The 13,667-nt window shown below is 35.5% G+C and overlaps 1 protein-coding gene across 14 annotated transcripts in view; it reads left to right on the forward strand.

Annotated features, from left to right (window-relative positions):
* The window catches only part of RAPGEF2 (Rap guanine nucleotide exchange factor 2), a 241,852-nt gene that overhangs the window by 151,717 nt on the left and 76,468 nt on the right, over positions 1–13,667 (forward strand). For 3 of the 14 annotated variants that reach the window (XM_025439195.3, XM_025439196.2, XM_025439197.2), the window contains exon 1: positions 1,652–2,267. The exons of 10 other annotated variants lie outside the window; for them this stretch is intronic. In XM_025439195.3, the coding sequence (XP_025294980.1) occupies positions 2,208–2,267 (60 nt within the window). In that variant the 5' untranslated portion in view covers positions 1,652–2,207. Of the gene's footprint in view, positions 1–1,221; positions 1,360–1,651; positions 2,268–13,667 lie in introns of those variants that run through there. One more of the 14 variants, XM_049094319.1, reaches the window with a different exon arrangement.

The raw sequence follows: 13,667 nt of genomic DNA on the forward strand, positions 1-13,667 counted from the left end.
GTACATGGGATGACGAAATGGTGGAAGCCAAAGCCGGTGATTCTTGAGAAATCTGGTTGTGAAAAGGGTTAGTGTGAACAGATTAGACTGTAGCCATTGGAAAATGTAGGATCTAAAGAAGGTTTCCATTCTTTGTTTTGTTTTTGAGATGTGAGAGACGAACATATTTAAAAGCCAGTGCAGAGATCTGCTAGTTGTGAGAGGTTGAATATGTGTGGGGTGTAAAAGGGTTAATGGATAATACAAGAAGTCTGTGAGTGGGCTATACTGAGGATGGGCAGGGAAAAGAATCCCAAATTGTCATGTGGAGAGACTTTAGATAATGAGGAGGGAGAAGAAAAGAGATTAGCACAGGTGCCGTGTTAAGACAAGAAACACAAATTAGCAAGCACTGACAATATCAAAGTCAATTATTAAAGTTGCTAAATTTTCCATGTCTGTTTTCTATTATGTATACCATTTATAGACAGATTTGACTATGAAGAACTGACCAGTACCTCAGAGTGAAAATGTCCTTATTCCTTGTCACCTCTCATGCTGTCTTTCAAATAACCTGCTACGTCAGGTGCAATTAAGAGTTTATAGTGGAATGACATATCCTCATTAAATTTAAACTCTCTACCTCTAAAAGTTTGAATTTTTTTTTTGAATTGTGAGTGTGTTGATTTTGATACTATTTGCAATGTGCTAGTGTGCATGTATATATGGGTGTTTGTGAAAATCACATCTTTTAAATTTATATAAAGCTTGTTAAATGTGCATTTTGTAAATTTTTGATAGATACTTGCTTCCTGTAGCACAGTGATATTTGAGGGTGGGGAAGAGGTCCCATCCATTGTCTTATCTTCAAATTGGTGAAAAAATCATATTTTAGTTCAAAGCTGTTCAAGTAAGTCCTTGCTCCGTTTTCCCACCCTGTCTTCAGTGATATTATTTGGAGTCAGCAATCAATGGATTCCATCCCTCTGAGACTTGCTTAACCTACAGCCGCTGATATAATACAGGCAAGAGCTTGTTACTTTATCTGAATTGTCCATCGCTACCTTAATGAGTGAAATGGTTAAGTAGAGGAGGGGGCGAGTCTTAAGGAATGTGTGTACCATTTGAGCTGAATATTTCAGTGTATGTAGAGAGAGGGAGGGTGAGAGAGAAATCCACTTACATCACTAGAACTGCATTGAGTGTGAGCCTGGCAGGTTAAGAGACAGACTACAGTGTCTTGCTTTCTGCAGGAAGCAGCAATGCCGTTTGTTTCCTAAGAGGAATTTTTTATTTAGAAAAGGAAGCTTTCTCTCTACCCAGGAAATGGCTTTCCTTGTGCGTTGCTATGCCAACTGCCTGCAGCCATGGTCCTCCAAAGTAAGCACAATAATGTAATTATATTGGTGTATTGCATTCAGACTCATGATTCTCGAGATTGTGTGTGTGCATGTGCTGTGTTTCTGTTAGTGACTCTCTTGCTAGCAGTCATGCTTGTGTTGAGTGTGAGGGACAGACATCATTAAATTAAATGTCCATCAGTGTCATGCTGCTAAGATTAATTGTGCAAACTTGGTTAGTGGAGTGGGACAGAGATCACTGGTCACCACTCTGTCAGCATCATTAGCAGCTAGGGAGGAGGTCCCGATTCACATGCTCTGCCCTGATTTTTTCTTTCTTTCTTTTCCTTTTTTCTTTTTTTCCTGGTTGGAGGGGTCCGTATGTGTGATTGCAAATGAAACAAGAGTATTAACAATGCTTGGCTGAATGCTAGAGACTGGTTCTCATACCACCCTGACTAATATAATTCTGTATTAAGCCTTTTTGAGGGGAGTCTGTGTGCAGTCAGCCATTTTAGCTTTTTTTTTTTTTTCTTCTTTTCTTTTGCTTCTTGTTCTTCAATCTCAGAAATGATCTTGTTCTCTTGGAAGACTGAGAGCTGTATAAGGTTTCCTCAGTCTTGTCACAGCCTAAGATGGTTAGAGTTTCAGTGTTATAAAAATGGAGACGAACACCGTTGTTCGGATTCCTTTTCTGGTCTACAAGTGTGAGGGGTTTTTTAAGCTTACCAGTAGTGACACTTTAAGCTGCAGCTTGGTTTCCTCCTCCTCTTTTTTTTTCCCCCTTTTTTCTTTTTTCTTTTAATTTAATGCTGTAGAGGGTGACTTGCCATCCATGAGAGATTGGTACATGATGTGTAAATTCAGTTCAGCATATGTTTCTTCATTATGAAACCACTAGCAATCCCAGCTAACCATGGAGTTATGGGCCAGCAGGAGAAACATTCAGTAAGTATCGCAAATGCTGCTTGTGCTTCATCAGCACGTCATAGAGAATTGCTTTAAAATGGGAATTATTGCTGCTTCTGTTGAGGGAAAAGAGGTCTTTTAGAGGGTGTGATAGTCTACTTGGAGGCGGGAGGGTAAGTTATGACTGGCTTGCGCTTCTAATTTTGTTGTGATTTTTAAAAATTTTTAACAAGACCAACAATTCATTTAAGGGAAAATTTTGGACAGCCGATTTTTATCGTCAGAAACTAGCACTTGACAATTCAGGTTTGACTTAATACTCAAACAGTTTTTTTAAGAATGTTTTTTATAGTTGAATTTAATGAGAGATCATGGAAAGGGTTATTGGGAACAGGCGTCTGTGGTAAGGAATTCACATGTAGGTTTGAGGGAGGGCGGGAGAGCTTTGGGTATTGATTTGGTAATAAAACGTTTGGTTAGTGGGACTCATCTGACTTCTTAACATGCATTAATAGGTGATAAAAACAGAGGATAATTTTTTTAATGCCACAAGTATTGCTGCTTTCTAATTGATCCCATGAGTCAGCTATGCATTTGTCATGCCGAAATCCCACAGGCAGCTACTGCTGTTTGTAGGAAACACTCTTCTATGGCTAACACCAAGCCTGAGCCGCCTGTTTCAGGAATGGGGGTTCTCACGGTGCTACTTTTATGTCACCATGTTGGAGTTTCCTGCCGTCACACTGATTCATGTGGTTTATCTCTCTACGTTTTTTAAAATTCCCCAAATAAAAATGTATAAATTTAAGCGCTTATACAGGAGTCTAAGTATTTTTTAAATTGCCTGTTTTTACACCCTATTATATAGCAAGCGTTCTATTAGGGTATAGGAATTATCTTCTGTGTGTTCTTAAAAGGATAAGGTGTTAAAATTGTGAAAATTGAGAAAAATCGCTAAGGCTTTATAGAGAGGAGGCCATGAATTAGGAATATTTAGCTGCTTAGGCTTATGAGTGTAGTTTGGTTTTGATAAATTAAATCCAAGAAATTTTCTTAGATGAAGTGACCCTTATGGCACTATCTCACTTTTCCAGTGAACCGCAGGATGTTCTTAGGGCAGTATCTGAGGTGGAAGCGTGCTATGATGCTGTGGGTAGAGCCCGGCCCCTTCATAATGAGGTCCTAGTGGTACCTCACTAATTAAATCTCTTCAGGTCAGATCCAGGAAAAGACCGGTCTTCTACTCACTTACTTTCAGTAATAGAAAAGGTTGTTATAGAAGAGTTCCACTTTTGATTTTATTAGCAGGGCCTTTGAAATTAAACTCCTCTGTAGTCATGGTTTCTCCAGGTAAAAGTGAGACTATTACTTAAGACTACTTCAGGAGCCTTAGAAGGAAAGTTTAAACTACAGGTTCCTTGTCTACCTTTTTCACATATCCTTTCTCAAAATGGAGGGAGGGAGTATTTAGATTAATAATATAATTTTAGTGAATGAATAAAATTGTTAAAATTATTTGCTAATGGTGGTGGGGGAAGTATTACTAGATTTGTGACAACAAGAGCAGTTGGGATACCACCGAATAGTGCGTAAGCTACAGTACCTAGTATACTGTTCTGTATCATATTTGTTTCCTGACAAGTGCTTTATGTATATATTTTACTGAAATTTAGGGTAATGCTATAACAAAAGTAACCATAGCCATAAAATAGCCTTAAATCAAGCAATCTCTAAAAAAAATGTAAGTGGTATGTCCATGATACTTTTACAAACTGAAGGACTGGGATTGGCCATCCCAGAGCACCACGTGTGGCAGCGCCGGCCTGTGGCGTCAAGATCTTGCCGTGTACTCATGGATGAGTTTTTGGTTATCTAGACTTTGCTGTGTAATGAGCAGGCTTTCAGATTTTAATGATTTACGAGGAGTTGAATAGGAGCATAATCACTCTGGCTCTCATCTAACAGGTGACTCAGTAAACTGTTGAGCAAAAATGAGTGAGAATGCCCCTCTTCTGACTTGTGAGGCTTTATAAGACTGATGTCAGAGCTAATTTTAAATGAGGAAAATTTAGTAAATTGACAAAGACTTCTGTTTTTGCTTCTACAAAAGGTTGCAGCTTTTTATGTGGCTTTGCTTTTTTGACAATAGAAGTGAGCAAGAAACTAAAAAAGCAAAAACGTTAAATTGGGTGCTTTTAAAAGAGCTGTGATTGGGCACCAGTAGTAAACTCACTTATTCTGCTTTTTTCAGATCTTATGGGCTCCTATTCTTTATTTCTGGCTATTTCAGTACATTTTCTCAGTTGCTGGCACATAGTAGGTACACAATAAATGCTGTTGAATTTCTCATTTAATTTTATTTTTGAATCAATGAAGTTTCATTTAACCCTCTAAACTAGTGAATTTCATATATTTTATTACATCTCCTCCCCACCCCAGCTCTATATAGTCAGTTGATAACACTGGGATGAATACCTGTATGTCACCAAAAATGTCCCAGCCTGGGCTGTATGTATTCTAGTCATCTAGTGCTTTCAGTTAGTCTTCAGAGAAATCTTCTAGTTTTGTGAATTTTGAAAATAAAATACATTTTAAAAATACGATAAAACTGTACTTTCTAAAAGAGTACTGTTGAGCACGAGTTGTACTGACTGTGGATAGATATTTCATGAAAAGAAGTTTTCTAACCTCAGTAAATTGGGGAAACCTTTAGGATGGCATTACGGGTGTCATTACTCTGTTTACCAACTGTTATTTTTTAACCTGCCTCTCCCCTATTTGCCTGCCGCAGGTTATCTAATGGGAAGGGTGTTCCTTGAGCGTTTTTTTGAAAATTCTGCATTCTAGGATGACTTTGAATCCTTGCAGATTTTAAAATGAATTGCTTAAAATCAACCAGCTTGATATTGTAAAACTGATAATCCCTTTTCCAGTTGGGCATTTTTCTAGGAATTACTGGAATATGTAGTGGGCTGTACTTAAAAATAGATGAAACCTCAGTCATGATTGAATAATAATTTTAAAAAGTGGTGTACCTAAGAAAACACTTTACTTAAATGTATGGACTAAGTCACAGTAGCTGTCCTTTATTGAGCACTTACTGTATGACAGGCACCGTATATTATCTGGCTTAATTATTATAGCAACCTTCTAAAAAAAGATGTATTGTCACCCTTTTAGAGATAATGAAACTGAAGCTTAGCAGGGTAAAAAATATTTTTTTCCAATATCTAGTAAGTGGTGGAGCCATCATTGGAAGCCAGGTTTGTCTGGTTTCATAGCCCTGCTTCAGCCACAGACCTATACTACTTCTCCTTATGTAGCCAAATTTAGACTACATTAGATGTGTAGACTGCATAATTATGAGAGCTGGTATTAATCAGTGCAATCCATTACCTGAAAAAAATGCTTGCTTTTCTCCTGCTACTCTTTCCTGGTGTGTGTGACATTACAAGCACTGTTAATGTAAAGAGCAACAGTATCGCAATCAAAATTATTGTATAAAACTTTCATAAAAGTAGTTTTATAAAGCTGTTTATTGCTATGTACAATTTTGATGTTTCCTTGAAACTTGAATTGGGATGATCAGGAATAGATGCCATTTAGCACACTTCCTTCCTGTTTCTGTTTTTCTGTTTGGCCTTATCACACACATACCTTTTTTTGTTTTGCTGCTTAACTCTTTAAACATAACCTTTGCACCTCAACTTCCACTGTTCTGTTTGTAGCTTGTGACAGCCCATCTTTGGCCACTTGTGCTCCATTGGAAGCACTGAGTCTGGCTCTTTCGTCTACCCTGTTTGTGCTTTAATGAGGTCTGCATCTGTCATGGAACCCAACTAGAATTCATGATCTCTTCTCTGAAGTCCATACTGGTCATGGCTTGTTTGTAGCCATAAATATGAATTTCATTATGTCATTAGCTTCTTAACCAAGAAGGAAATTAATGGAGCCTAACCATATGTCTAAATTCCTGTTGGGTCACTAAGGCCCTCACTAATTGACATTCTCTTCTTTATGAACATATTTTTCCCCCAATCATGACTTTTTTATTTAGGACAAGATGATCTGATTACAGACCCTTCAGATTCATTTTCTTTTCTCATTTCTCAACATGCAGTGCTCTTTTCTTGACTTTCACTTGCTCCTTGTCTCTCATGTTCATCTCTGCTTTCTCTGAATATTGATTGGCACCTAACATGCAATGCTTAATTTTATTTATTCTTCTAACCGGTGCTTGTAATTGGTTTGGTATTTATAGTTCGATGAGAGATCATATCTTGAATGAATTCTCTCCCTGCCTTGTACCATGTATTAGGGATAGAGTTGGAATTCAGAATTGTTAACTGTTAAAAGTACAGTATATAGAGAGAAGAATAACAGGAAGTAAGTATAGGTTAGAAGAATGACATGTGAGGGTCCAAGGCAGGAAGATATAGGAGCATGTGAGGAATCAGAAGGTTAGGAAAATCAATGAAGTGTCATTGTTGGAATGGATTATATTAGAGAGTAGGTCAAAACAGGTGATGGAGAGGAGGATTTTAGGATACCTGATAAATAGTGACTATAATTTGAAGATCCAGCAAAGGAGTGTAACCTCGTTATCTTCTCCACCTCCCAAAGTATGTTTCCCCATCTATAACCAGAATATATTTAAGAAAACTCAATTTTTAAGAAATTTTTTTTTCCTACCCTGACAATTTGACCTTGTCTGTAAACACTGGGTAGAGTATCTTTAATATAATTTGATTGATGCATTTTCCTTAGCAATGTAGAAAATAGCACTGATTAATTATAGATGTTAGGTTATGTGTCTTTTGAGTTAAGACTCCACCTTTTCTTTATCTGATCTTTTTTTTTTTTTTTCATCTATTATGACAGATACATTTCCTGAGATGAAATAAACTCATCTCTTGGGGAGGTTTTTCACTGTGCTAGCTCACAAAGAGGCCTGAGAGGGAGCAATATCCTATTGTTTTATTCAAGGACAAGGTCATCTTGCCTTGGAATTGGGCCAAGAAACCCTAGCAACAAATAATAGATCTTTTTACTCTGTTAGAAGTGAAGAAATCTATTTTAGAAACTTGCAGTGTATTGCATACGCTACTTATATGTGTGAGATTGAGAAAAGTTCTGTCCCCTTGTGGAATATATTAAAGAAAAACTCTTACCTTTAGTCAAGAGAAGAACCATACTTCCCATCCTTGCTTTTAAATATTGTTTAATAATTTACTAGTGATCCATTTAAAATTAGACTTATAAAAATTAAATCAATTAAGATTAGTGAAAAAATGGTCATGTCACTATAAATATCCCTGAAACTTCTTCAGTCCATTTCCTTGATTTTATGTCTGACAACAGTCTTAATATTTTATCCAGGTAATCTGTTTAAGAATTCCTCCAGAGTGATCATTTGGTTTTCTTCATTTTCCTGTATTAATAATAGTCATGTAAAATTATTTTTATTTAATTTAAATCCCTGATGAAGTACGCTTTAATGCTTACTTTATGTACTTAGTAAAAAGAAAAAGTTACTACTGTCACATCTGTAGCAGTTTTTTGTAAACTTTGAAAAACTTTGCCTATTTAGAACAAATAACCAGCTTATCATTATCCACATATTTTATTTAGATTATGGTTTGGTTATGAGCTTTTTTTTTTTAAGAGATTTTTTTTTGAACTTTATTTTTTTTTTATAATAAATTTATTTTTTTATTGGTGTTCAATTTTTTTAAGAGATTTTAAAAACAAAAGAACATGAATGCCTGGATGTATATAGAGATTTGTGTGTGTGCACGTGCGCGTGTGTGTTTTAAATGAAAGTTTATAAATGTGTCCTCTAGGTCCCTGTTACTTTCCTGTTCTAGGATCTTTGCTCTCTTTACCTCCTTATTTTTCTTCATCGTTAAGAAATTAAATTTATTTTTGAAGACCTGACATATGCTTGTATTTCCATTTACAGTATTAAAATGCCAGTGCTATTAGTACTGACATAGGAGTTATACAGGACTGGTTAAATACTGAGCCCATATTCTGGGAACATAGATAAGAAATGTGTACGAAAGCATATAAGAGAACATAAATATACATTTATACTCTAAAGCTCATAAAGAAGTGATATAACAGATTACACTAAAAAAAAAACAACACGTCCCTCTATGTTGTGCATCATACAGATCGTCCTTTTAAGCTCTTGATCCCTGCCCTTGCCTTTCTGTTAGTATAGAAACACTTTCACAACATAGAACTAGTCAGTTGTCAACCACTGCCATTTCTTCTTATTAATTGAACCTGTAGCATAGGCTTCTTATGTTAGTTTTGTTGTGTATATATAGTGTTGTGTGTGTGTGTGTGTGTGTGTATATATATATATATATATATATAGTATGTGTATATGACATATAATAATTGTTCTTAATTAGTCTACGATATGGGTCATATCTGCATAACTTACCAGTCAACCCCTGATCTCTGTTTCCTTTGTATGTTAAGTCATTATATAAATATTCCCCATGCACTTCGAATCTTTTCATTCCTTGTCAGTACACAGATCACACTGCATGCTCATTCCTTATAAAGGCTGTTCTCAGAGATATCTTAGTAATGGATTAACCTTATATTTGTTGATTGAAAAAGTAATAGTCTAGGGACACTTCGGTGGCTCAGCGGTTGAGTGCCTGCCTTTGGCCCAGGGCATGATCCTGGAGTCCTGGGATCAAGTCCCACTTCAGGCTCCCTGCATGGAGCCTGCTTCTCCCTCTGCCTATGCCTCGGCCTCTCTGTCTCTCTCTGTGTCTCTCATGAATAAATAAATAAAATCTTTAAAAAGAAAAAATAATAGTCTGAAAACATCTTGCAGATTAATGTACATATTTTTTTTGTGAACTCTAGAGAAGTACATTATTGGTTTATATATTGACTTGATTATAAAATGAAATATATATATATATATTTATGAGTGTATTTCATGCATATATGTTTGTGTTAACACAATAATATAGTTAACCCATAATCTCATTTCCAATTTACATATATAGAAAAAGCTAGAATTTAACATTCTGCATGGTTTATTTTATTGGTAAAAGCTAACTTTAGGGAACTTAAAAAATAGAGATTATGATAGGAATATCTTATAATGAATTATTTCCAGTAGGTCAACTTTTCACTAAGTTTAAATGCTAGTAAAGAACTTCATGACTTTCATAATGAAAGAAGACAAACCTGCCTGTAAAAAAAAAAAAAAAAGGCCATAGAATTGTAATCTTGATTGCCTCTCTTCTAGAGAAACAGAATGGGTTCAACTAGACATTTCTATTCTCTGAACTATTTTGAATAAATATGAAAGCACTTTTTTTTCCCTCAGAAAATCAGAAAAAAATTAGAGTTAGTGGGAATATTGTGATGTGCAGTTTTTCTGGGTTTTATTGAACGGAGAAGTGCATAGCACTTTTACTATTAGTGAAAAAGAAGATTGCTTGGGGCTATTAATAAGGATTGAGAAGAATTCACTGAACATGTAGTGGCTGGGCAAGGGGCGGGGGGGCCAGGGGACGTGGGCAGAATTTGAGTGATGAGTACAATTTACAACCTAGGTTTCCAGTGATTGAGATGTGAAAGCTGAAATTAACTTTTTCTTTATGGCTAATTAATCTCTTATTTACTTTTTTTTAAATACCCTTTTCTTCATAATAAGTGGCAATTAAAAATAGGCATTTTATGTTTGTATTATATTAATCTATAAAGTTTCCTATTCCTTGTTTGAATTAATTCTATTTATGGAAACAATCAAATGTCAAAATTATACTAGTTTAGAGATAACATTCACCTAAAAATAAAAATAAAGTTATTTTAGAAGGGGTACCCCCTGAATAGGTAAACTAATTTTTGATGCTTGCTTGCTTTGTGCTATTGTTTTTCCGGTGGCACTTTAACCTGTGGCTTGTCTGCATTATTAGTTTTGTGCAAAACTTACCATTTAAAAAAACACATAACTTACATATTCTTTTAAAAGAAAGCAGGTAAAGACAAGGACAGAAAAAGAATCACAGGTTTACTAGTCAGATAAAACTATTGGTAACATTTTAATACATATCTTCGTATTACAGACATGTTTGTATTATACCATAGTATAAAATCTGTAATAGTATAGTATTTGTTCTAGATTTTCCTTCCCCCCAAAATATATGTAGAAAAATGTATTTGAGGACAACTGATTTAAGAGACACTTTAATTATTATGAGACTTCTAAGCTGCTTTGTCTACTTTACAGTTTTAAAGTTTGCAACATATTATATATTGCTATACAACATACTATGTATTATATATAATTTACATTTTGAGGGAAAAGTTATTTAAGAGCTTCTTTAGTTAGTGTTAGGATTCCATCTCATATGGAAAAAAATGCAACGTGATTTTAATAAAGTTTACTGTATTCATATCATTGTGTTTTTCTTGAAATTTGTGACAAACTGTAAGATACTGGAAGTCAATATTAAAATGTCTAAAGAAAAAAGAAGTGAAAAAAAAAAGAAAAAAGAAGTGAGCTTTCAAATGGCTTAGCTAAAGAAAATATGTAAATACCTGTGACAACATTCTTGTCCTCTTCCCTTTCCATTGTGCATCATGGCTTTTATCATTGAAACCTTTTGTGTTCTTTTTTTTTTTTTAATTTAAAGATTTTATTTATTTAATTTATGAGAGACCCAGAGAGAGAGGCAGAGATGTAGACAGAGGGAGAAGCGGGCTCCCTAATGTGGGACTCCAACCCAGGACCCCTAGATCACACCCTGAGCCGAAGGTAGACGCTCAACCACTGAACCACCTAGGTGCCCCCCTTTCATGTTCCTTTTAGTTGGGCATATTCCTGGATTTCTTTACCCTTCATTATCCTGTTTTCTTATTGTCTCCGTGAAAAAAAATTAGCAACTTAGTATAAATAAGATTTAAAGCCTGCGTGTTGAAGAACAAATATCCAAAAGTTGACAGTAGTGATATTAAATGAAAACTTACTTTGCCCTAGAAAAAGAGATATGGATAAAGTTAAATGTCTCTCAGGCTTTTTTCTTAGAGCAAGACTTCTTAAGCTCTCTCTTTGAAGAAGAGAATATAGATTGTAGTTCTCAAGTAATAGAAGTGTTTTCAGCATTAACTGAATAAAATGTCAAAATAAGAAAACTGAATGTTTTCTTGTGGGTTTTTATCCAGATTTCTCAAAAAGAGATTAAAAAATATGGTTTGAAAACTTTGTGTCTGGCTGCCTATATTTAAATGCTTGGGTGAGCAGTACTGACAAAAAATACATAGGAGTGCACAAGCAGGAATGTCATGTATAATTTGAGTAGTCTACAAAGAAGGAAATAAGACTTGAGCTGTGCCACAAATAAGGTCAAGAGATAAGCAAGATGTGAAGAAAAGAGGAAATGGGTGGAATTTTTGCAAGGCAAACAGAATGAGCTAAAAGCACTGAATCAAGTGTTCGTGTATAGTCAGGGAACAGTGATATAGATCAGCTTGGCTGAGGTGGAGGGGCAGCTGGAGGTGTACAGGCTGATGAGAGAGAACCCTTTGAATGTCAGGTCGAAGAGTTTTGGGCCAGTGCTGTAGATTGAGGAAATAATTAGAAAGCCATTAACAGTAGAATATAGTGAAAAGTGTAATGTGGCAGGGTACCACCTGGGATTGTAGTGTTCATGAGTTTCTGAAGTACAAGCTTTGCTTTAGGTCTTTCTTGAGGGTAGCTAGTAGTCAAAGCATTTCTATCAATCTGGACATAGTTGACTAATCCTTTCTTCTAATTATATTAGGTGAGCAGGTGGGATGGATCAAGAATTCCCTAGGACTATTTTCTTTAAAAATTTGTGTGTATTTTAATGAAAATGTAATTTTTCATCACATCTAAGACACCACTGACTAACTCATCTTTTTTTAAATAACCCAGTATTTTCTTTTCATTGATTTTAGGATGGATCTCAATTTCAAAACTGTTAAAATAAAAAAGAAATTGTATATCTTAGAATCAGTGAAATATGATATTAGCATAATACTTAGTATAATTGTGTTTACATTTGTATATTACAATAATAGTGTACATATAGTTGTGGAACTAGATACATAAAATCACTGGTTTTAGGAAAATGTGTTCTGTATTTGGTTTTGGTTATTTGTAAGACTGCACTTCTGTCTTAGAGTTGCTCACAGAAGAGCAGCAGGAGAGGCATCTGTTGACGTGTGCATTAGTGTTATGTATGGGGCCCAGTGGAGGAATATACAAGGGGCAGCAGGAGCCCACCAGGTGAATATGAATAGATTTAAAGAATAAGGGCATTTCAGGCAGACAGATTTTGAAGGTTTTAAGCAGCAGGTCAGAATCATATGATAGAAGAACTTAGAAGCCCGAGATGAAATGAGGTTGAAGATGCCCTGCTCCCATAATGGTTTCTATGTTGTAATCTTGTAATTGATAGGATGCTATCTTTTATATCTAAAGGAAACTAAATCCTGAAATATATTAAAAATAACCATCCTAGCGATCTACAGGAGCTTAGAACTTAGCTATGAATGGGAGAAGGGAGATCTCACTTAGGTTTCTAGGAATAGTTTCACTTTCTATCTATAAAAATAACCCAGTTGGGGAAATAATTTGTACATGAAATAATGAAAACACTAACCAGTTGTAACCTTTGTGAAGGAAGTTACACAGAGAGAAGGCATTAGTAAGAACTGTAGCCTAGTGGGTAGAGGAGGGCTCCAGAGCCAGGAACTTGGATTTCTATTCTGGCTTCACCACTCACTAGCTATGTGAGTCTAGCTAATTTGTTTAGCTTCCCTCTTACACCAATTTCATTTGTAAAATGGAGATGGTATGGTTGTGTGAAGATTAAACAAGATAAAACCTATAAAGTGCTTAGAGCAATGAATGGCCCATAATAAGCACAGTTCCTATGTTTTTTTTGACAATGGCCGTTTATCCTTCATTATGCAGGAGGTAAGGAAAATTAAATCTGTCATGCAAGTGGATCAGAGACTATGTGTTAGGTTTTCTCTTTGCTTGGATGACATGTCTTAATGTTGATTCACTTTTCTTCCTCTGCAGTTCCATACTCAGCAAGCAATCTTCTGTTCACTAATCTAGTATTAGAGTAAAAAGTAACAGTCATAATGTCATTAGCTAAAAGTAAGGCTTCCTATGTTCTAGGCAATGGTCGAAACTCTGTTCATATATTATCTCATTTAATCCTCACAACCATGCAAGTATATTGTCTTCTTTTATAACTCAAAGAAATCAAGGCATAGAGAAGTCAAGTAACTTTTCCAAAGTGATACAGCTAATACAAGTGCAGCCAGTGGAAGTCTTTTCATGTACAGGTGTGCATACATATGCATGCACATGTGCACACACACACACACACACACACCTGTGCACATGAAGATCTATTTTTG

Source organism: Canis lupus, chromosome 15 (assembly GCF_003254725.2).
Source record: "Canis lupus dingo isolate Sandy chromosome 15, ASM325472v2, whole genome shotgun sequence".
Lineage (NCBI taxonomy): Eukaryota > Metazoa > Chordata > Mammalia > Carnivora > Canidae > Canis > Canis lupus.